The sequence below is a fragment of the Andrena cerasifolii genome, chromosome 6 (genome assembly GCF_050908995.1).
Source record: "Andrena cerasifolii isolate SP2316 chromosome 6, iyAndCera1_principal, whole genome shotgun sequence".
In the NCBI taxonomy this organism is placed as follows: Eukaryota; Metazoa; Arthropoda; class Insecta; order Hymenoptera; family Andrenidae; genus Andrena; species Andrena cerasifolii.
The window spans coordinates 5,637,369-5,658,498 of record NC_135123.1 but is presented as its reverse complement, the minus strand read 5'-3'; the positions used below and the strand labels follow the sequence as shown (position 1 = coordinate 5,658,498).

Here is a 21,130-nt window from a genome sequence, read left to right as displayed (position 1 = left end):
ATCAAACATTTGTGTTGGTTTCCGGCGGAAGACAGAATGGGGATGGTAGATCGGCGGAAGAAGGAAGAAATCTCTTAGCCAAATGATGTGAAGGAAAAAATAGAGGAGGAAGGTAAAGCCGTGCAATTTTAAAACCCATCGAACAAGGAACAGAGATAGCGGGCTGGCGGGAGGCTTCGAAGTGGTCGGGGATAAAAAAGTTCTGCAAATTTGAGTGGTGGTTTTAACGCCGCTCTACGAACCACCGCGGCTGACCTTCTATAAAACCGCCGGCCCTCGGCCGCGCCGATGCCACCGAAGGCGATCCCGCCGCTTCGATCGATTGTAATTAAATGGAAACGCTTTTACCTCCTCCAGCTAGCCTCCTCGCTACTCCGCCCATCATCTTTTTACCGCTGAATAATACTTAAGTTGCGGCCGATGATCGCCAGGACCGGTGTCATAGAAGACCCGCATAAGCGGCTCGTAAGTACAATGTTAATAAGCACTCCGGGCTTAATCGCGGACGTTTCCCTCGGCTCGAATAGATTTGAGGATGCTGTTTCAGAACGGAACCAGGTCCTCCCATCTTCAGCGACACTTTCAATATTCCTGCATCGGGCAACGGAACACCTCGAACCCGCACTCACCGATTGGAACGCAACTTTGTGGGTTTATAGAGTGACTCGAGACAAGAACGACGGTATGTTTCATTCCTGCCCGAGCCCGCTTTGTGAAAACTAACCTCAAAGTTAAATGGGCACTCCCACTTTTTCGCGCATAACTCCTAAAGTACAAGAGACAGAAAAATATGTTTGAAAGAAAAGATTAATGGTGCACTAAGCGCTGCAAACTTGCGTCAACAAAATTTTGAAATAAAATTTTTTCGTCAAGTATGTATTTTATTTTCGAACTCTTTTCAAAATTTTGTTAAAGCAGATTTGTAGCGCTTGTTGTGCTATTAAACTTTTATTTCAAACATTATTTCCTGCCTCTTGTACCTTAGAAGTTATAAGCGAAAAAGTGGGGGGTGCCTATTTGACTTTGAGGTTAGTTTCCACAACCTTAAAGAGCAATTGGGCAGGAATGAAACGTACCGTTGTTCTTGCCTTGAGTCGCTCTATGAGCCCACAAAGTTGCGTTCCAATCAGCGAGTGCGGGTCCTATGTGAGTCCTGTACAATGGGGACTTACAAGGGACCCTGCTTCAATTACTTTTCAATTAAAAATCAGGTCTACTAATAATACCAGCCATGAGCGAAGGCTGCGCTATCCTGCTGTATCTCTGTACACACTTTCCATAACAGGGATTCGATATATTGTCCGGAATAGTGAAATATTCTGGCCTGAAGACCAGATGAAGAAAAAGAGGAAAGTACTGGGACGCGGACATTCCGAACGAGGATCCTTTCACTTTGTATCGTACTCCTAAGAGCATTACAACCGCTTGCAGCTCTCCAATCGGCAATGATTTCCAAATGGCATTCACGGCTCTCCGTTTGCAGTAAGCCGTAATACCGCAAATGTGGTCGACTGTAAGTGCAGATTTCCAGAAGGACCAGCCTCCTGCCGCAGAAAGCTCAACGTGAAATCGCAGTATACACCCACACACGTATCCCTCGGCCTCCATTAAATTAAAGGCGGTGCTCGGTTAACTTGCGACCCGCGAATCGCGCTCGATATCCAGCCCCGAAACCTTTTTCCCCGTGCGAAGTCATTGCCTGCTTCCATTTTAAAATAGCAGCATATTTAATACGTCCCCTTAAAACGCATAGAAAACCAGCCGAACGATTGGTCCGGGTTATGAATTTACTTTAGAAGAACGGGCGAGAAACACTGCCTCCCGCACGGTTGCCATCGGCAGGGGGCAGATGGGGGTGCGATCGTCGCGTCGATGTATTAGAATTTAAAAGCGTCTCGTTGACGTGACTCCTGCCCTTCTGGCTTTCAACGTCGCCGATAACGATCGACATTAATTAAAGTAATCGTCTTAGCGATGGGAGCGCACAGGTTTCCCTCGGGAATAAATAATTTATGAAGGCCGATGGCGGAGGGTGACGAACGATGGGCGAAGGACAAGGGACAAAGGGGTGGCCGTTAGGGAATACATATTTATTCACATAACGGGCGTACATGTTTTTGCATAATGGCGCGCGAAGTGCATCTCGTCGCCGGGACTACCGCGAACTTGAAGAAGGGGCGCGGGTCAATGAAGAGGCAGGGTTCATTGAGTGCTGAGATTCTAGTTGATATGTTAAACGCCATTCCATCTATCTTTTCGGTGAAAATAGAAGAGGACAGGGGCGAAGAGAGGAATATTCATATGGATTATTCAGCTCCATAATTCCATATCCATATGTTTAAATTTTAAATCAATACAGATATGTATATTGGTACTGATTTTCTAAAGTATCTGCCTGTCGACCCATAAAAATAAACAGTATTTCTCAAGAACAATTTTACTCACTACGTAATATTACAGCATTCATTAATTACACCGAAATATCGTTACAATAATTAATGATTGCACCAATGAATTATCGACTCGAAATGTACGGTGTCTTCATCTAGAGACGAAACACTATTACTTACAACAAAAACGTCAACAATACCTACAGTGTCTTTAACCATTATCGGGTATATCACAGACGAGGTATAGGATAGACAGAACATGCACTGGATGTTTCTGTCCAGGGTTCGGGGAGTCCCAGGACCCTCTCTTACCATTTTAGGGTCACATGCGACGTTACCGGCAATGTCTCGAAACAGATGGTAACGCCACGCGTGCTAGGAATTAGAATTCCCCACGGGGAAAAATAGGTCATTCAGAGCCCGCGATTTACAAATGTTTATTAGACTGCAGCTTACTCAACCTACACACAAATCCGCCCCTGGAAATATACCAAGTTCCAATTCCTCGGTGAGGTATTCCAAGTTATAATGACATATATATATATTAATTATAAAACACTCCTTTCACAAGTAACGTTTTTGCGAGCGTTTTTTTTATTGCGTTAAATAAACTCGAACGGAGCAGCAAGGTTAAAGGGGGAAGGTGTTTAAACCACGGTGTAATAGACAGGTGTTCCGACTCAGCACCTTTACCCCAGCGATTTTCTGTGCCCATTTCTGTTTGGTTCCTCAGTTCCTCTGGTCGTCGCGAGAGGCGTCGTGATGAGAAATTCATTAGTGATCCTCTAGGGAGTGATCGGTATAACCGCAGCCATTTTGAAGCAAAACCGGAAATAACATAACCTAAACCATATCTATCTCTTTCTATCAGTATTTCTCTCTCTCTCTCTCTCTCTCTCTCTCTCTCTCTCTGTCAGTATTTCTGTGTCTTTCTATCAGTACTTCTGTCTCTTTCTTTTTTACAGTTTCTTTCTCTGTCTACTTCCGCTTTTGTTCCAAATCGCGGCAACCAATCAGCGACGATACACGTTGTTCCGATCACTCCCTAGAGGATCACTAAAATCCACGTACGCATGCATTTATGTGATTGCAGTAGTACAGCTTTTTAGTAGCATTATGCGCAAAAAGTCAGCCTCTTCTGCTTGAGCGCCAATCTAGTGGCCGCTAGAAGAACTAAGACGAAAAAGTCGCACATTCTGAAAAGGAGTCGGAACACCTGTCTATTACACCGTGGTTTAAACTTGTAAAACTGCGCGCATACCAATCATGCAGGCAGACAACATAGTAACAAAAAAACCCTACAAATTAAGCACCATTAAATTACCAGTAAACATAACCTAAAAATGCAAGGAACCGATTAAGCTAGATAGTGATTGATAGTCAGAAACGTGAGCATAACAAAGCAGCAATGCAGGAAATCAGCGAATCTGAGAAAAAGCGACTAGAGTCATTGAAGCGGCAGAAGGAAGCGTTCAGAGCTAAAGAATTGGCAGTGAGAAACGCATTGAAGAATTTGGTATACCTTACGCTCCAATTCATCATGGCTTGAATCTTTTCCTATCTTCGTCTAACATAATTCTGTATTTAATTCTACAGGATAGCAAAACAAATGCAAATAAAATAATATTTAATGACGATGTTTACAAAGCAGAGCAACCAAAAGTTAAGAAAAAAACAGAGAAGAGGAAGCATGATTTGTTCGATGACGATGATGACAATTATAATGACGATAATGGCGAATCGCTGTTGGATGTTAATAAATTTGGAATGAAAAAGAACGCAGCAGGGTAGGTATCTCGTCACGAATTTACTTTAGTTTCGATACAAATAGCCAGTACCCATTAATTAATAATTTTAGCATTGCGAACACAGTCGCACTTTAGGAAATGACGACCGCTTTAAAATTGACGAACGCTTCGTGGAAAACGACCATATATCGGAGGAAAGTGTTACGGTGGAAAACAATGATGCATCGGATTTGCATAAAGAAAAGGAATGGCAATTAGACATTTTGGAGAACATTTTGGGAGTGCCAATTACTTCAAAAACCAAGGAAGTCAACAAGGATTCAAAATTCGCAAAGTATGCACCAAGGAAAGTTATATAAACCTTTCCTCTATGTACCTTTACGTTACATGCTTTTCAATCTTCTAGGAAAGAGATGATTAGGTACGATCCTACAGTAAGCAATCATAAAGAATATGAAATTGTCCCAGAGAAGTCGGAGGCGAATGTCAAGAAAGTTAAAACAAAGAAGAAAGCTAAAGATATTGTTGAAGATGTTGAAAATGAGCAGGTCGAAGTGTCGAAGGATGTTTACTTCTCGGTATCGGAATCACTATCAAAGAGCTTGAAAGAAGGAGGGCAATTTAGTCTGCTAAAAACATACGGAAAAGAGGAAAACATTGAAAAGGGTTTGTCTCTATGCGCATTACATCTGCCGACATTTTGCTACGACTGTTATTCTTATATTTTTGTATACTTTTAGGAGATAATGATGACAATGCAACTGCCATGGAATCCGCGAAACAGAAAAAATTTGAATTTAATTTTAGTGGAGAGAATTCATTTAAATGTGACTCGTTGGATGACGAGATTGACAACGATAAAGGAACAAGCACGACGAAGAATGAGCAAACTACAAGCAATGTAATTAAAGAGACGAATAATTTCTTCTTCGACTCTAACGATACACGCTTTAATGGTATGTAATTATAAGAAACTAGCGTCCCCGCCTCGGTTTCGCCCGAAATATTAATGTGACTGATTCATAATCTGTAATCTGCAATCTGTACTTTTTTTTATAATGATTTCCTTTGAGTAGAGGTCTGCAGTACCCTAGGATAAGGGTCCCTTTTAACCTGCAGGTTCAGTGAAAAAATGTTAGTGGGTTATTACTGGGTGATTTTAGTTTTCGGGTAAAACCCTGCATGCAAATTTGGCACGGGAAAAACTTTCAAAAACCCGAGTTATGAATCTGTAAACTCGAGAGCCCTCGGCCACTTATTCTCGTCGCGGTGCTATTTCACAAGCGAGAAGCGCTCGCCCGGTCGCCGCCTGGCGGTCGCGTCGCGATCTACTATTATTTAAAAATCATTATTTAATTATTTAAAAAAAAAATAGAAATGTTAAAACCTTCCTCAGCCAAGACGAACAAAGTGATGCAACACACTTGGTACAGTTCATATTGGTTGTTAAAAAATTGCGTTATTTAATAAATTTCAGAGGCAGTGACATTTTTTTCCAAGGAGTCTGTGCCAGATGACGAGTTTAAAAATCTCAGGCGGGAATTGAAACAAATTGTTCGTTCGAAAATTCGCAGAAACGTGAGAAATAGTGAACCATGGGGCAGGAAGAAGAAAATAAAGAGATTTTCTTAAAAGATTTATTCAACTGTTCTGATTAATCTTTCAAAAATATAAACATGTAAATTGAATTCATACACATGTCTTTGTATGGTAGATATTAAATTTCGTATGAAAATGAATACAATATATGTCTGCTATATAAAATATAAAATATCTTACTCGCTGAATATGGAATATCATTTATCACTTTATTGACTAACGTTACCTCTGCCGTTGTGCATGAATTATTTAACTACCGTTATGACTTGAGACCGGGATTTTAAAATGAATCGACTTCGATTCTTGAAACAGCTTCAGAAAAATCGTTATTGGGAATAGCTGTCAGAGAGAATCGACTGAAGCTCGGATATTGGTTCTTTTATCTGGCCTACCATCATTTCCTTACAGAAGCAAACTGTGGAAAATACTTCAGTGGAATCAACAAGGTGTTTCAACTACTATCGGAGGAAGCAACTACAGGCAACAGTTTCATATAAATTACCACTTATATACTGTACTCCACACAACGCACACGTGCTACACACATTCAACAGTTTCTTTTCGTACTAAACCGATGAAACAGATTGAAGAAGTGATATAAAATTAGAACCAGATATTAGAACCAGAACCAATTTATTCCAGAACAATTTCCGTTCGTAGTAGTTACGGTTGTGAAATCACTTTAGTTTATCGCACCTGTTTTCCCAAAACCCTAGTATATAACAATTTGAGACAGTTATTTCTGTCAGAGTTTCCATTCCCGGTTATAACCCATTATTGTCTTTCTTGCGTTTCGAATTTAACAATGTTACGCGACAAGTTCACATTTGATAAAAATAAAATGTAATCGCTGCTGGTTCCTACTTTCGTTTCAACCAAAGCCACAGAATGGAAGAAGCACATTTTATGTATATCCTTTCCTAGATTAGTAGTAAATTAGTCTACTGTGTGTAACCTGTAGCTAACATTTTTAAGCCACCCTGCGATACGTCTTCGCTAGTAATTTTAAGAAGATTTCGTGTGGAAGCCCACGCGATATTTGTTGTATGTGCGTGTTTAACAAATTGTACGTTTCTTCTTCGTAAACGGAATAAGTATTTGGTAAGCCCAGCTCGTTGTAAAGCTGCTTCACACGCCTTACCTTTTCCGGGTCTGACTCTCCGTAACATTCCTGTGTGTGTTTTTAAAATTATTCGACCCGCGTACATTGTTACTGAATAGGCAAATACGTGATTTTATTGAAGGTTTGTTTACCTCCAAGATCTTCCTTTGCTGTTGCGTAACGCGTTGCAAAGCGACAACAACGAGCCACGAACATTTCCCTGCCTCTATGTCTGTGCCAATCTTTCCAATAGTTTCTGGATCGCCATAACAATCTAAATAGTCATCTTGTACTTGGAAAAAGTGACCCATTTCTAATAGAATGGTTTTCGCCTGTCTATACATTTCTGGATCTTTTATGCCAGCCTGTAAGAAAGGCCGGCCGATAAAAGATTAATATTACGCAAGCGGAATCGAAGAAATATAAATCTTCTTTACAAATCTTAATTGAAGTAAACCGAATTGCGATACCAGCGCGGATATTCAACTTACCAAATGCATGGCTGCGCTTACTGGCTGTACAAATGTATAATATGCGGTTTTGTATTTTACGATAGAGTTATATCGGTCCATTGTGAAAAGATCTAAATTTGGCTTTTTCCCATGATTTGTCGATAACAAATCTAGACATTGGCCCATGGTTGTTTTTAATGTGACCTGCAATTAATATTATATCATTACGATCAAGTTTACCACATATATACCAAAGTGCGCGAACTATCTCCGGTGCAAACAAATTACGCCGGAAGGGTTGAAAATTGTCGAAATTTCGATTGAAATTTCTTTTATTTAGAGTTAAGAATTCACAGCAAGATATTTCACAAATGGTATTTTTTTTAACACCAAGCGACCCGTCGAATAATTATTCAAGAATTTCGACTTATGTTAGTCACTCAATAATTTCCAGCCCACATTCTACTTAGATGTAGCGTAAGTGTTACTTGCATTTAAAAATAATTCCAAAAGGCCTGTATAACAATCTTTCGATTTAAAATGTGTCCTGAGGAGTTGGTATATAGCCGATTCCAAAAGTATACCGTCATTAATTGCTGCCAATCCAATATCGTTATGTAAATACCAGCATTGCTGATTACGCCGTGTTAGCGACCCATCTTCAATATCATCGATTACCAGGAAGAATGCTTGCAGCTGTAAACATGTATACGTAAAAATGTACAGAATAGATTTTTCACTCTTTGGATTAATGAAATATGTAACAGAGCCGATGTTTTTTATTGTTTTCCTGTGTTTTAAACAGGATGGCGTTTCAAGCTTATTTTTGCTTATATTGCCCAACGAACTGTAAGTCCCATTTTTCCCCCTCCTCTCTCCTTCGGGTCCCAGCAGCAGCAGCAGCGCACCGGGAGAAAGGTGGTCTCCCATCTTTCCCCAGTACACCGCCCCGTAATGCTTAACTTCGGTGATCTAACGAGAACCGGTGTTTTCCATCACGGCTACGGCCGCTGGTAGTCTTTTATTTTAATAATATTCAATGAAAGCAAAAATAGGCATAAAAGTACAATCACTGGCACCCTACAGTTTGAGGTTATATAGAAAAACGTATGTATTAAAAACGAAGTTTTAAGTGTTTAAACAGACTATTTCATTCACTATTAAATACCAACAATACTTAGTAAATCTATAAAATTTGAAAATAACGCCTCAGCCCTTTGTCCCGCTTTGCGGTGTTGCCAGATGTAAAGTGTGTAGTTCAACTACTGGGCTTTGCAGTGTTGTAGTGAAAGAAAAATAAGAAATTGTAAAAAAAAAGTACTTTCTAAGCTTGTACTTCTTAATATTTGAATTTTCAATCAGGAGTGCCAATGATCAGTGCTGTGCCAGCATTAGTGCTTGTAAAATTCGTACAATACTTTCTAGAGAATTCTACATATATTTAGTATAAATGTATGATGTATCAACTTAGTTGAACTCCACGAATCGAACATTTATTAATATCATTAGTAGCATAAAACATAATAAAATAGTTACATACCAATTCTGAACACCAGCCTAGAATTCGCGCCAATCGAAGATTCTCTTCCGTTAATTGTTCACGCGGGGCTATTGTCTTGAATGCGTGAACAACTGCCAACGCTCTACTCTTTTTCCCTCCAGGAACATTATATTGCAGTACCTTACGATGGAGAACAACGTACATTTGTTATTTGTCATTTTGTTATAAATAATCCCCTTATTATTATTATTATTATTATTTATTTATTTGTCCAGCGGCACATGCGTTCCATAGACATAACAAAATAAACAATAAACCCACAAATCTATATTTATGTGGTGCATCCCAAGTGATTTATATTTAAAAGCCTACTCCCCACTTAAGAATATTTACGGATCTCGTAAAATAATAAACAATAAACCTACAAATCTATATTTATGTGGTGCATCCCAAGTGATTTATATTTAAAAGCCTACTCCCCACTTAAGAATATTTACCGATCTCGTAAAATAAAAAAGTAAAAAATCTGTTTTGAATATTCGTCAAGTGCACGTGTCCCGACTGGATGAGTAGTTGAATATCTCTTCAAATAATAATAAACAAATAAGATGGAGCATTAGTATTAAACGTGGTTGTAGCGATGCAATTGCTTTTCTTCTGACCGTGACCTGAATAAATATTCTCCAACTGCGACCACTAAACTTACGTGCGCGCATTGCGCAAGACTATAATTATTGCACACAAAAACTCGTAAAAAAAAATATAGTTTCCTAGAAGTAATTAAGTCTGGTCGAAAAGTATGTCCCCTGCCTACACTGCACGTATAAGGTCTCGAGCCCTTTAAGTCCGCAATACCAAACGTTTAGCGTACACCACGTGCGGAAATCCCTCAGCCATATCTGTTAAACACATTCGCTGAACGCACATCGGCGTTTCCCGCGCAGGCTGTGTGCGCCCACCGAACGTGTTATTTCAGAATTTTCAATTCGCAGTAAAATGTACCTTTGCTATCCATTTAGTAACATCTGGAATGTCAAGATGGCGCCCAGCATCCGTGAGATCCCGAACGATATCGGGCCACACCGCCATCAGTTCACGAGTTTCATCTTTGGTCGTTACGATCTGGGGCTGACTGGCGGAATGTAAGGTTCGTGCACCCGAACTCGTCGATCTGAGGAATGAACAATGTTTGCGACACTCATTATCGTCTATCGCATCCTTCCTTTCTTAAGCCTACCAATAATCTAACTGATATACTCAAAATGGAAGCCACGGGCCCACTTGCAAGACTTTTCCGATTACCACAACATATTAAATTCGTATTGAAATAATTTAATCATACACAGTTCACAAGCAACTTAAATTAAACGTTAATCCCGATTGTTAATCTTCAGTTTAAATTTTCTTTATCAGCTGTTGGTACGTTTTATACAATTTCATGCTAACAGCTTCTCCATTAGCGTTTTCACTTATTCTCCTCGATTTCGGAATATTCGCAAATTATGTTTATACGCGTGTTATTTGTCACAAGTGTTTACAACTTCTTTCGAATAGATGTGTTGTAGGAAGGCGCGATACGTACTTCGAATTCATTTTACAAGCAAGAAGTTTCGCTGAACCACCGTACACCTAGTCTGATGTAGAATGTGCAATTTGAGTGACATGACAATCTATATATACCGTGCATTTACATATGTATAAGGTGTAACTGAATTCGTCACGTAGTATCTCGAGAACTGAGATATAAAATTTTGGTTTTGGGGGGATTACTCGGGTACAACTGGAAGTGGCATAACTCTCATGAAGCATCAACATTCCTTTACGAAAAGATTGATTTCGATCTGACTAACAAATAAGAATTAATTATCTGTTCAAAATCAATTTTTTTACAAAATTAGACTTTAATTTTTTACATTTGAGATTCATTCCCACCCGAAGAATCGTCCCTTTTGGGGGTGTACTACCAGTTTGGTACTACTCTGTATATTTCATATTTTTTCTGACTAGATAGAATTCCACCTAAGAGTAGACCTACGCCCCTACCGATTTGCGACAGACCTGCGCAGCTCCGACGGATCTGACACGCGCGATTGGTCGTAGCGGTTCCCCACCAATCAACAAACAGTATATCCCTGCGCGGAACGAGTCTACTCTTGGATGGAATTATAGAGATATCGATCTATCACGATAGTAATTAATGAACATCTATTTCCCTCCCTATTTGCACGAGGGATGCAGCAATACGGTTAATAGTTACGGATACCGTTATCGATAAATATCGATAATATCAAAATATTACTGATAAATGGATATTATTGATAATATCGTTAAGGAGAAGACTTTGACTTCGTTCTCGAACAGTTTCACTTTCGTTTGCACATTTAAAAATCCAAGGTGATAGCGAGAATTCGAGAAAAACTTTTGTATAAACACCCAGGCTGGGTGACCCAGTCTTCCGATACACAACCGCGCAGTGTTGCCAGGCGTACTGGATAAATGGCGGCGTGCACGAGTTCGGCCCACCCGCCTGGGTCACGAATTGTAAACAAGCCGGGCTCTGCTTGTCCTGAAGCCTGCGGAAAGGCTCAGTTCGTCGTTCGCCTCCAGACTGTAAACAGTCCAGATCTAGCTTTAAAAAACGACCACAGTTACTGTTATTTGTCTGAGTTTTATTGAGACCACTTTCTAGAATTGTGACGGACGTCGACAAAACGCTCATGCGACCGCAGCCTTAAAGGGAGCACACTGTATAAATCAACCGAAACATTGAAAAGAATCCATAAACCGCTTCTAAAACGTTTCAAAAATATATTCTCAAAGTTATAGGCCGAGATTAAACTCCGTATCGATACTATAGCCTGGTGAGTCAGCGCGCCTCCGAACGCCGAGTATACCTAAAACGCATTTTTCTCGAAACCACGTTTCCAAAATTGGCGCCGGGGATAACTCAAAAACTATTTGACCAATCAACTTCAAATTTTGCGCACTTGTAGTTTATAATATTCCTCAGAATATGAATCGCAAGATTTAACCAAATTGTCAATTTTAACCACTGTTTTTAAACAAATAAAACGCGATTTTTTGGTGAAAATCTCACAAGTTCGGACTGTTTTAAAATATGAAGCTGGAGAGATATGTCCACGAGGGCCGTCTGGCAATTGTTGCGCTGATAGATCATCGAAGACACTGGGCCCAGGGTGGGGAAGGTACCCTGGATGGTTCAGGAGGACAGTCCAGAGACAACCGCAGCCGCGTCCGCATTCTCGAGATTCTTTTTGTAATTTTCCAACAATTTGTGTTTCATATTCTTACAATTGGCACATAAATTGAAAAAAATATATATTGGTCTGTTTCACATAACTACCAGAGACATTATAACCCACGCCGTTTTGCAACTCGAAATAAACCCTATTTCGGATACTGCTCCATTTCTTTCGTATTTATTATAATTTTACTGTTATAATTTTTGTTTTACTTGTTACATAATTACACGTGTACATAATCATATACTCGGCAAAAAATAGCGTCGGGCAGTATATCCTCAAATGGACACATACATACCTACTCGAGAGTAGATGTCGCGAGTTCTCTCAGATGGACACGTACCTTTTTACGATACAGGCAATCGTATATCATGAGTCGTGTTTTCAATGTACCCACGGCTAAAATATGCCTACAGATATTTTCACACTTCTTACATCTTCTTACAAAGAATACATCAATTTGAATATCCTATTTACAACTTATATTTATCATAAAAAAACCTGCTTTACATGCCAGCTATAACTACGAGCCTAAACTTTATGTATATATGTATACAGATTATAGATATGTACATGCATTCATGGCAAACGTATTCTTAAATTCAAACCTCTTAACCCCATTTCGACACGTCTATTTATTATACATACGTACAATTTTCGAACCATGCACGTGTGAAGAAAAAATGCAAAAACAGTATACAGTGTGTTCATTACAAATTGATAGAAAGATACTGTAGAGTACAAAGGTAGGTATATGAGCTTCGAAGAAGGCAAGAAATTGCATTAAAAATAAGGGTCGAAAATCTTATTTTGCGCTAAGAAGAATGTTTTCAAAATTCTTTCCGAAAAACTGTTGCTAATTGATTTTGTTGTGATACCGGTCCATTTTGATTCAACATATTTGGTATACATACTGCACATACTGCAGCAAAGAGCATAAAGGTATTATACAGTACTATCTCCGCGATTGAAACTGGCTCGGGACCGGGCAGTTTGTGGGGATAGCGGATTATCATTCGCAATCACGAAACGTATCACTTGTGCAGGCAGGGCCGGCGTGAGTTGCGTGGAATATTTCACACTTGAGATTTTGCTGTGTGTACAATTCCACATTCGGGAATTTGGAAGGCATTTTACTATTTTTTATTTTGTGTTCGCGTACCACTGGGTTTGAGGCTGCTAAAATTTTATCTTTTAATTTTGCACTGCCCCAAATCCACACTCGGGAAAAAATTGCTCCGCCGACCCTGTGTGCAAGCAGTACCTACTGTATTATGTATTTCCGTTGTGCTGTGTATTTATGACAGCAGAATTCTCTCCCTTGTTTTATTCAACTCTGCTCCATTTTTTTCAAACTGCGCCTTTACAAAATCGTATAATATTCGGTAATTTTTTCCACCCTTTTTCCGAAACAATTGAATTTTTTTTTACATTTTTTCATCAACTGACAATTCCTACTCTCCAGGAAATAGCTATTTTACCGCTTTAATTTCAACTCTTAGCTCTTTGTCACTGGCTATTATACTTGTTTATTTTTGTTTTCCCGTTAAACAAGGATGGCGTTTCAAAGCATATCTTCGCTTTATATATTGCCCCACGCGAACTATAGTCCGTCTTTTTTTATCTTTTTTCCCCCTCTCCTCTCTCCTTCGGGGTCCCAGCAGCAGCGGCGCACCGCGAGAAAAAGGTGGTGGGGTTTGTTTGGTTTGGTTGTTTCGGTCACCCATCTTTCCGCAGTACCCGGCCTCGTGATGCTTAACTTCCTTCGGTGATCTAACGAGAACCGGTGTCTCCATCACGGCTACGGCCGCTGGTTGGCCATTACTTAAGCTTGATACTTGTGAACCGTACCCTTCATCTTGATAAACAAGATTTATGAGAAACTATGAATTAATGAAGATGTAAAACTACATTCCAAAGTCGTGCAAAAGGCCATCTGTCATTTTAGATGGTAAAAACGTTTATTACTCAAAACAATGGTTTAAATTATACTACATAGTCCAATGTTGGATTATGCATGTTTTATTTGCTCATAAAACACATACATGGCTCGCGGTTGAGATTTACGTATACAGCTGAATTTTTTGCAGTAATAAAGTAATAGCAATCGTTTTTCAAACAGTGCAAATATTTATACCAGAGCTGTTCAAATAGTTGACAAAAAAAGTTCAGCTAAACTCAGGTGAAATCAATCGAACCAAGCCAAGTCCTCGAATGTCGAAGTCGCTTAATTATTATTTAATCGAATTTGAAAAAATTTGATATCTTTGAACGATTTGAGCAGCTCGAACCTTTTAACGATTTGCTTACATTCAAGCTACTCGAATTCAAATAATGACTCGAATCCCATTGAGCCACTTGAAAAGCATATAAAATTTATATGTAGTATACCTACAATCTACATATACCGAGATGGATCATTTTGACCCGTCAAGGAACGCAAGTAAATTTTTTATTTCAAATGGTTCTCATAATATTTCCGCATACTTCAAATAATTCTTTAGAAAACTAAATACATTTCAGTACATATACCTTGTACAAAAAATGCTAAACAATACTTGTATACTATGTTTGCTCAATTATTGCATTCTTCCTGTACTTTTTCATGTTAGCGATTAAACTGTGAAAAAGAATATCCACAATCGGACAACGGAAGCAGAAATGAGTCATCAGATACTGACAGTGAAAATAAAGATTTTGTCGTTTGCATAAAAAAAGGAAAAGAATGCGAGTTAAATAAAGCAGAAAAATATAAAAAAGTGCATGTCTTTTCTTAAATGACTTTTTCTTTTAAAAAACGAGTCATTTTGGTATACGCCAATCGCTGGTAGGGTTAAATAAATTTTTATAATCACCTCATGAATTTTATTGAATTTGGATTAAAAATATTTTTATCCGCTTAACTCGGCTCCCCCCAAGATTAAATCCTGAGTGCGCCACTGGTGCACAACAATTACATCTACAATATCTACACGCCACATTACATACACATGTACAATGTCTAACCTCACACTATACACAGATCTGATGCAGCTGTCAAACAAATAATTTGAATAATAAATAATTGTATTATTTTATTATTTCATTCTTATTTAATTTCTTATTTAATTCTTTAATGTATTTCAGCAATACTTACTTCACACTTCTTAAAGTACAAAATAAAATACTTCGTATTTTTAAAATACAAACATATATTAAAAGGAAAATAATGTGTGAACATAGCTAAGAATGTAATGGCAAGTCCTTCTGGCGAAATGCAGTCAGGAAAATTGCACACTTTGCAAATATACCTATGTTTCTATACCGCTTAAAATATAGAGAAATTGCTTGGTTTGTTCAACAAATATCGCTGATCTAAACCTAAACCAATCGAAGAATGAATAAATAATTTTTTTCCATTTACTTTTAAATTTTTGCAACTCTCCACCCATTAATTTAGGAATGGCAGTAGGGTCCGGATAATGGAAAAGTACATCGATGAATCTATTTCGGTTATCGGCATATACGAGTAAAAATACCTAGTACTGCCACGTATTTCTGAAAAACAAATGTTCGCGCGATGCTCAGTTCGGGCAGAAACGCGCCCACTGTAACCATAGCCTTAAATGAGTCATTTCTTCTCACACAATAACACTAGTCAATTTACAGCATGTCGTCGGCCGAAGAAGGTACCGTATTCGAAGCAGAGCCAAGTGATATTTCGCAAGTACGTCGCGTGTTTAAATATGTACATTAATTGACTCTGTTAAGAAACTAATGAAACCCGTACGGGCTGTAACGTTAACCCAACCGTCTCTCTAGTTTCCTACCTAAGATCCTGCTTAAACTCATAGCATGACGAAGAAGAGTTGGGCTCGGAAATAAGTAAATCCATTACAGTGATTCTAAAAGCGATAACGCACCGCGGAACGCAGACGACAATACAATGCGACCCAAGCGAGACCAAAGAGAATTTCGTCGACCGGATTATTAACACAAAGATATGAGCAAATAATGTTGCACGAACCGCAAGTTCCATGTTTGTTTGCCGTATGTATATTTCGAGTACCTGTCACGTATTTTATTTCATCTAAAGTCTAAGGTAACGAAGATAGATTTGTTTCCCAGTTAATCCCAATGAAAATATTTTAATCGGAACTTGTTTTACCGACACTAACGGATCTATACCGTGATGCGTAATATCTATTCAAAACAGTTTGCTTGAAATGCAGCGATCGTAGTAAATATTTCTTGAATAAGGCATCCATATGATAATATTATTACATCATCGGTTTTACACACTAACGAGCATAGACAAAAGAGAGAAGTGCAAACTTTGAAATATACCTAGTTCCTTGTCCATGAAATATATACATAGTAATGACTTCTTGCAACGATATGCGTATAATTAAAAACGTGTGTGCCTAAACATATTCGCAGATACTCAGTTGTGGAAATTCCCAAAATCACCGATTCTCGACCTTATTCTGTGATCTTTAAGCGTTTATAGCTCAGAGCAAGGTTAACCGATTTTCATGAAATTTTAGACATGCATACAACTTACTTCAATCTACAAACGGGTTTTTTGAATTTTCATTACAGGCTCACAAAAAAAAGTTGAAAAAACGACCTTTACTATTTTTTTTTGCTATTCCGATCAAGTACATTTCTTTTCAAAACGACGAATCAAGTCACTTAGTAAACTAATCCTTCTAGCTTCTAAAAAACACTCAAGTCGTTTGGATTAATTTTAAAAAAGTTATGCGATTTTAAAGAGTGTACGATTATGGCTGTGAGGCACTGTACTAGTTAAGCTGTCCAAGTATTGGGCCATTGTAAGGACTGTTAATTTTCAATAGTTTACAAAATTATTCAATCCAATATTTTTTTTTTAATGATAAAGTACACACGGTTTATCATGTACTTGCCAAATCGTTTTTGTATAAATCGACTTATGTAACTGAAAAATTCTCCAACATGTTTCTGCTGTACCTGGACATGTACCTCATCCGACCAGTCTGCAACTTTTTAGGTTATTCCACAAACCATTGGCTACTGCAGAGAGCGGAATCAATTTTTTTTAATAAAAATTTTATGCTTTTTTGCACCTTAAAATTGCAAAAACATGTTCATTTCTCATAATCAAACTCTGAACTTCCGCCAGTTTATTGAATTCTGAGATAAGCGACTAATTATGCTCCCTGTGATAGCAACACTCATGCAGACTAAGACTCGCTTTAGAATTCTATTTTAGATAAGGCTATGAGCAGATATCAGACCTGCCTCTTAGGTGTCTCTTCTTCAAGGCAGTGGTGGAACAGTCAAGGAAGCAGTTGAGATAATTGCAATTTCTTTTATATTTAAACAGAATAAAATTATAACTAAATATAATTATTCGAAAGCGTACAATGTCTACTTTCAGATGAAGTAACAAGAATCTACATTTGTTCAAGGAAAAGTTTTAAATTAATTAAAACATGAAACTGTTCATCATTTATTAACAACGGGCCCATTACGGCGAATTCCACTTATGCCCAAATCGCCCGTGCTTTTCATTAAGCTAGATTTCCCTGAAGGCAACGTCAAGAATTTCAAAGTCGAGTTTCTCGAAAATGAAACGCGATATGAAAAAAAGTTACTCTTTCTTTTCGACTTATAACAAGTAAATAAGTCGAGAAAAAGGTATAAAATTTTTTGATATTGCGCTTTGTTTTCGAGAAAATCGACTTTGAAATTCTTGACGATGCGTCCAGTCGCATATAAGGAAATCTACCGTAATAAAACTATCGGGCGATTAAAACTACCTAAATTAACAATTGCAAAAAAATTAATTAATTACACAATTACAGTTTAATCGTAATTTGTAATTAGATTACATTTTCCCCAACTCTGCTTGAGCCCATTAGGTAAAAAGCCCGATTGAAACTGTTGAAGGTTTACTGTGCAAATGTGCCTTATTTCGGCCCCTACCCAATAGTCAGCCTTTTCGGAAATAAATTGCTTAGAAATAAGAAATTAGGAATAAAATCTTATATATTTAAACGAAACAATGATCAGTGTACTCTCTCCTTCGAATGCGGGAAGTTTCATGCCTTTGGCGGTAAAAATATGAACTGCAGAAAGCTTTACTGTCAATTTGAATTAATTTAGTACTATAGGCGACACTTGGAAATAGTTTATACCAACACTAATACAAAGATTTTTACGTTCAAATTTTGAATACGTGATTAATAACATTCCAATGAACTTCGTGAAATTATAATTCCATTTAAACTTAGGTTAGTAAGTACTTTTGAAGTGGCAGACTATTGGCATTCAAAATGCAAAGAAAACCAATAGTCAGCCGCCCCGGCTGGCTACAGGATATTGTTAAGAAATCGCCAATTTGAACCGTATTTACCAAACAAAGCTCACTTTCCGGAATCATCCGTTTTTATTGTTTTCCGCCAAAATTAATGTAAAACCACTGGTCGGTCGTCTAAAACACAAAACGAACACAAAATGGCTGACGACTAGACGATTGGTCTAGTAGCCGGCCGTTATAATTTAAATAATTAGAATTTTCAGAAAAAAGAAATTGTTAAATTTTGAGTACACACATCATGAATTTTGAAGCACTTAACATTCTGCCGATTAACAATAACTATACTATAGGGTGGCAGATGCATACATAACCTGATAGAAGAACCTGGCTGACTACTGGCATATGAGAGGCTGAAGTTACGATTTTACTGGCTGACTATTGGTAAAAAGGACGTTTCTGGGTATTTTAGATATTTTAAATAAAAATTGTTATACTATTAAAAAAATGATCCACACATTTGAAAAATAGATACTTTAAAGAATTTAACTGCCAATAACGCATTTAAAAAATAGTATATTAATAATAACAACGCGTAACATGAATTTCCGCTATCCCTTAAATGGCCGACTACTGGCACAGTTACCCTACTCAGTTATGTAAGCTTATAATTGTGTCTATATAATGCTAATACACTTTGCAGTTACATTTCGATCAATTTAAACGTTGCAAATTAGTAAAACTGTTATTATTAACAAAATTTCTTCTCAATTTTTATTTATTGGGCCTTGTTTAAGCACGGGCCATTTACCCTATTCGTCGCATAAAAAATTCATAAAGATTGCCCAATTTTTGGCCAGATTACCAGATTGCCCCTTTAATCAACTAGGAAGTTAAAATTCATATTCTTATCACTGAATATTGTTTCATACGTCATTTATTCTCTACACTTGTTAACAACAAAACAGACATAAGTTTCACACTTGTACATAATCCGATTCATGGTTCTCCAAAATTATATTAATTTCATTCGCATTGTCTACAGATTTACATGACCGTTGATCCTGTCTATTTGATTCATCCTAGAGACACACATTCATTTGATACCCATTATAGTTTTCAACTGGAATATTGTCAAATCATTGTCAATACGATATAAGAATAGATTTCTGATTTTGTGTACATGTATACAAAAGAAAGAACATATTATTAATCCTTTTACATTCATTCTGTCTTTAGAGTGGTTCAGGATCTCACAACCAAGTTTCTACTCTTTTGTGACAGGGCATTTTGTTACAGAAGTGCAGTCAACAAAATAATAAAAGGTTTTTAAGATGGAATTTGCCCAGTATCAGCGAAAGAGGTGATACATTATTCGGCATAAATTTATTTAGATGTCAACAGTGTACTACACTTATGGGACTTAAGTAGCATTCATTTATTATACTTTCTTAAACTATTTAAGCGGTGTTTATTATTTATTTACGTTTCTCGACATTTTCGCAACTATACTCAACCCGCGCTTTTTCATTAATTTCACTTACCTAAAGTATTCCAAAAAGAGCGTATTGGCCCTGGACACTTCGTGAAATTGCCTCTGAGTATTATTTTTAATATGCGCGGAACTGATGAGATTTCGTAGCACATTTCGTTGGAACAACGACAGGACGTGTTTTTGTAAAGCCGACATTTTTACAGATATACTGTCTAACAGAACGGTTTGTCTTTAACCTCTTCGTAGAACAACGAACATTTATCTGCACGTATCCGCTCGTACGCTATACCACGGACGTTGCGTGTGATAAGAATGTTCATCAGAAATCTTACGCGAGAATAAACACGCGGTTTGTATTCCAAGCAGAGAAGCAGAAAACGCGCGCAAACGCGGAGTAGTAAGGCGCACTTTCATGTTGACGCTCGACGCTCGTTTGGAGCATAGACATATATTGGCATTTTCTTATTTCCGCTACGCTACACTATAGGGTATATATTTTTGTAACTATGCCAAAGGCAGTATAAACCTTAACCTTAAAAGTGAACATAAACGATTAGCAAAATTGAGAAGCTAATTTGGTTGGGCATAAAATGTTAAAAAGCGTAAAATTCAGGAAACCGGCGATGTGCCTCCCAGGGGCCCCATCTCGAAAAAAAGTATGATTAGGTATAGGTATCCAAACACTACATTTTTGTTTCGTACTACTACACTTGGCCCGTTTTTAGTAAACTACCTTCATTTTCCCGAAAAAATGGGCATCTCAGAACGTTTGTCACCTGGGCTGTTTTTCTTAAATCCGCCACTGGGTTAAGACATTGTAAGAGAAGATGGTAGACGAGGAGGGGATGAGTGAGAAAGAGGGAATGGGCAGAGCTTTGTGCCCTAGAAGAGGAGGGAAAATGAAGTCTGTAGTGATATAATGTTCGTTGGGCAATATAAGACACTGTCTTGAAGCGCCGTTTCTTTTATATTAATTGTACAAGGAATAAATAAATAAACAATACCAAAAAAAAGTGAACATCCGAAATGACCAGTGAACATTGTAGAGACAGTCTTACTTTTGATTAATTTACATTCACTGCGGATGAATCATCCGCGTCTAAATTCGCCTTAAAGTTATAAGTGAAAGTGATAAACATACGATTTTGTAATGAACCGATTTTGAATTGTAAGAAATTTTTTTTAAAAAGTGAACATAAAAATTAATAAATATTGATAACAAAAGTTGTAATATCATTATTTATTAACAAAATGCCACCTACACCTCCAATTAGATACATAAATTTAGTTTTTATATTCT

General features: G+C 37.7%; 2 protein-coding genes across 3 annotated transcripts; one reads left to right on the top strand and one right to left on the bottom strand.

Moving 5' to 3' along the window:
* Positions 1–3,711: 3,711 nt before the first annotated feature.
* On the top strand, positions 3,712–6,052 carry LOC143369654 (putative RNA-binding protein CG14230). 2 transcript variants are annotated; one of them, XM_076813866.1, is made up of 6 exons: positions 3,712–3,906; positions 3,987–4,177; positions 4,263–4,472; positions 4,545–4,804; positions 4,882–5,094; positions 5,616–6,052. In XM_076813866.1, exons 1-6 carry the CDS (start codon positions 3,799–3,801, stop codon positions 5,768–5,770), a joined length of 1,137 nt encoding a protein of 378 aa, XP_076669981.1. In that variant the 5' UTR covers positions 3,712–3,798; the 3' UTR covers positions 5,771–6,052. The 2 variants fall into 2 exon arrangements, with proteins under 2 accessions (XP_076669981.1, XP_076669979.1); XM_076813864.1 differs by having other exon boundaries at positions 3,713–3,906; positions 4,879–5,094.
* Positions 6,053–6,528: 476 nt separating this feature from the next.
* On the bottom strand, positions 6,529–20,168 carry LOC143369663 (farnesyl pyrophosphate synthase-like). The gene is made up of 7 exons (XM_076813887.1): positions 19,880–20,168; positions 9,795–9,963; positions 8,832–8,972; positions 7,784–7,987; positions 7,331–7,495; positions 6,992–7,204; positions 6,529–6,908 (listed from the first exon to the last, which is right to left on the bottom strand). The coding sequence occupies exons 1-7, from the start codon at positions 20,023–20,025 to the stop codon at positions 6,708–6,710; spliced, it is 1,239 nt and encodes a 412-aa protein (XP_076670002.1). The 5' UTR covers positions 20,026–20,168; the 3' UTR covers positions 6,529–6,707.
* Positions 20,169–21,130: the final 962 nt, after the last annotated feature.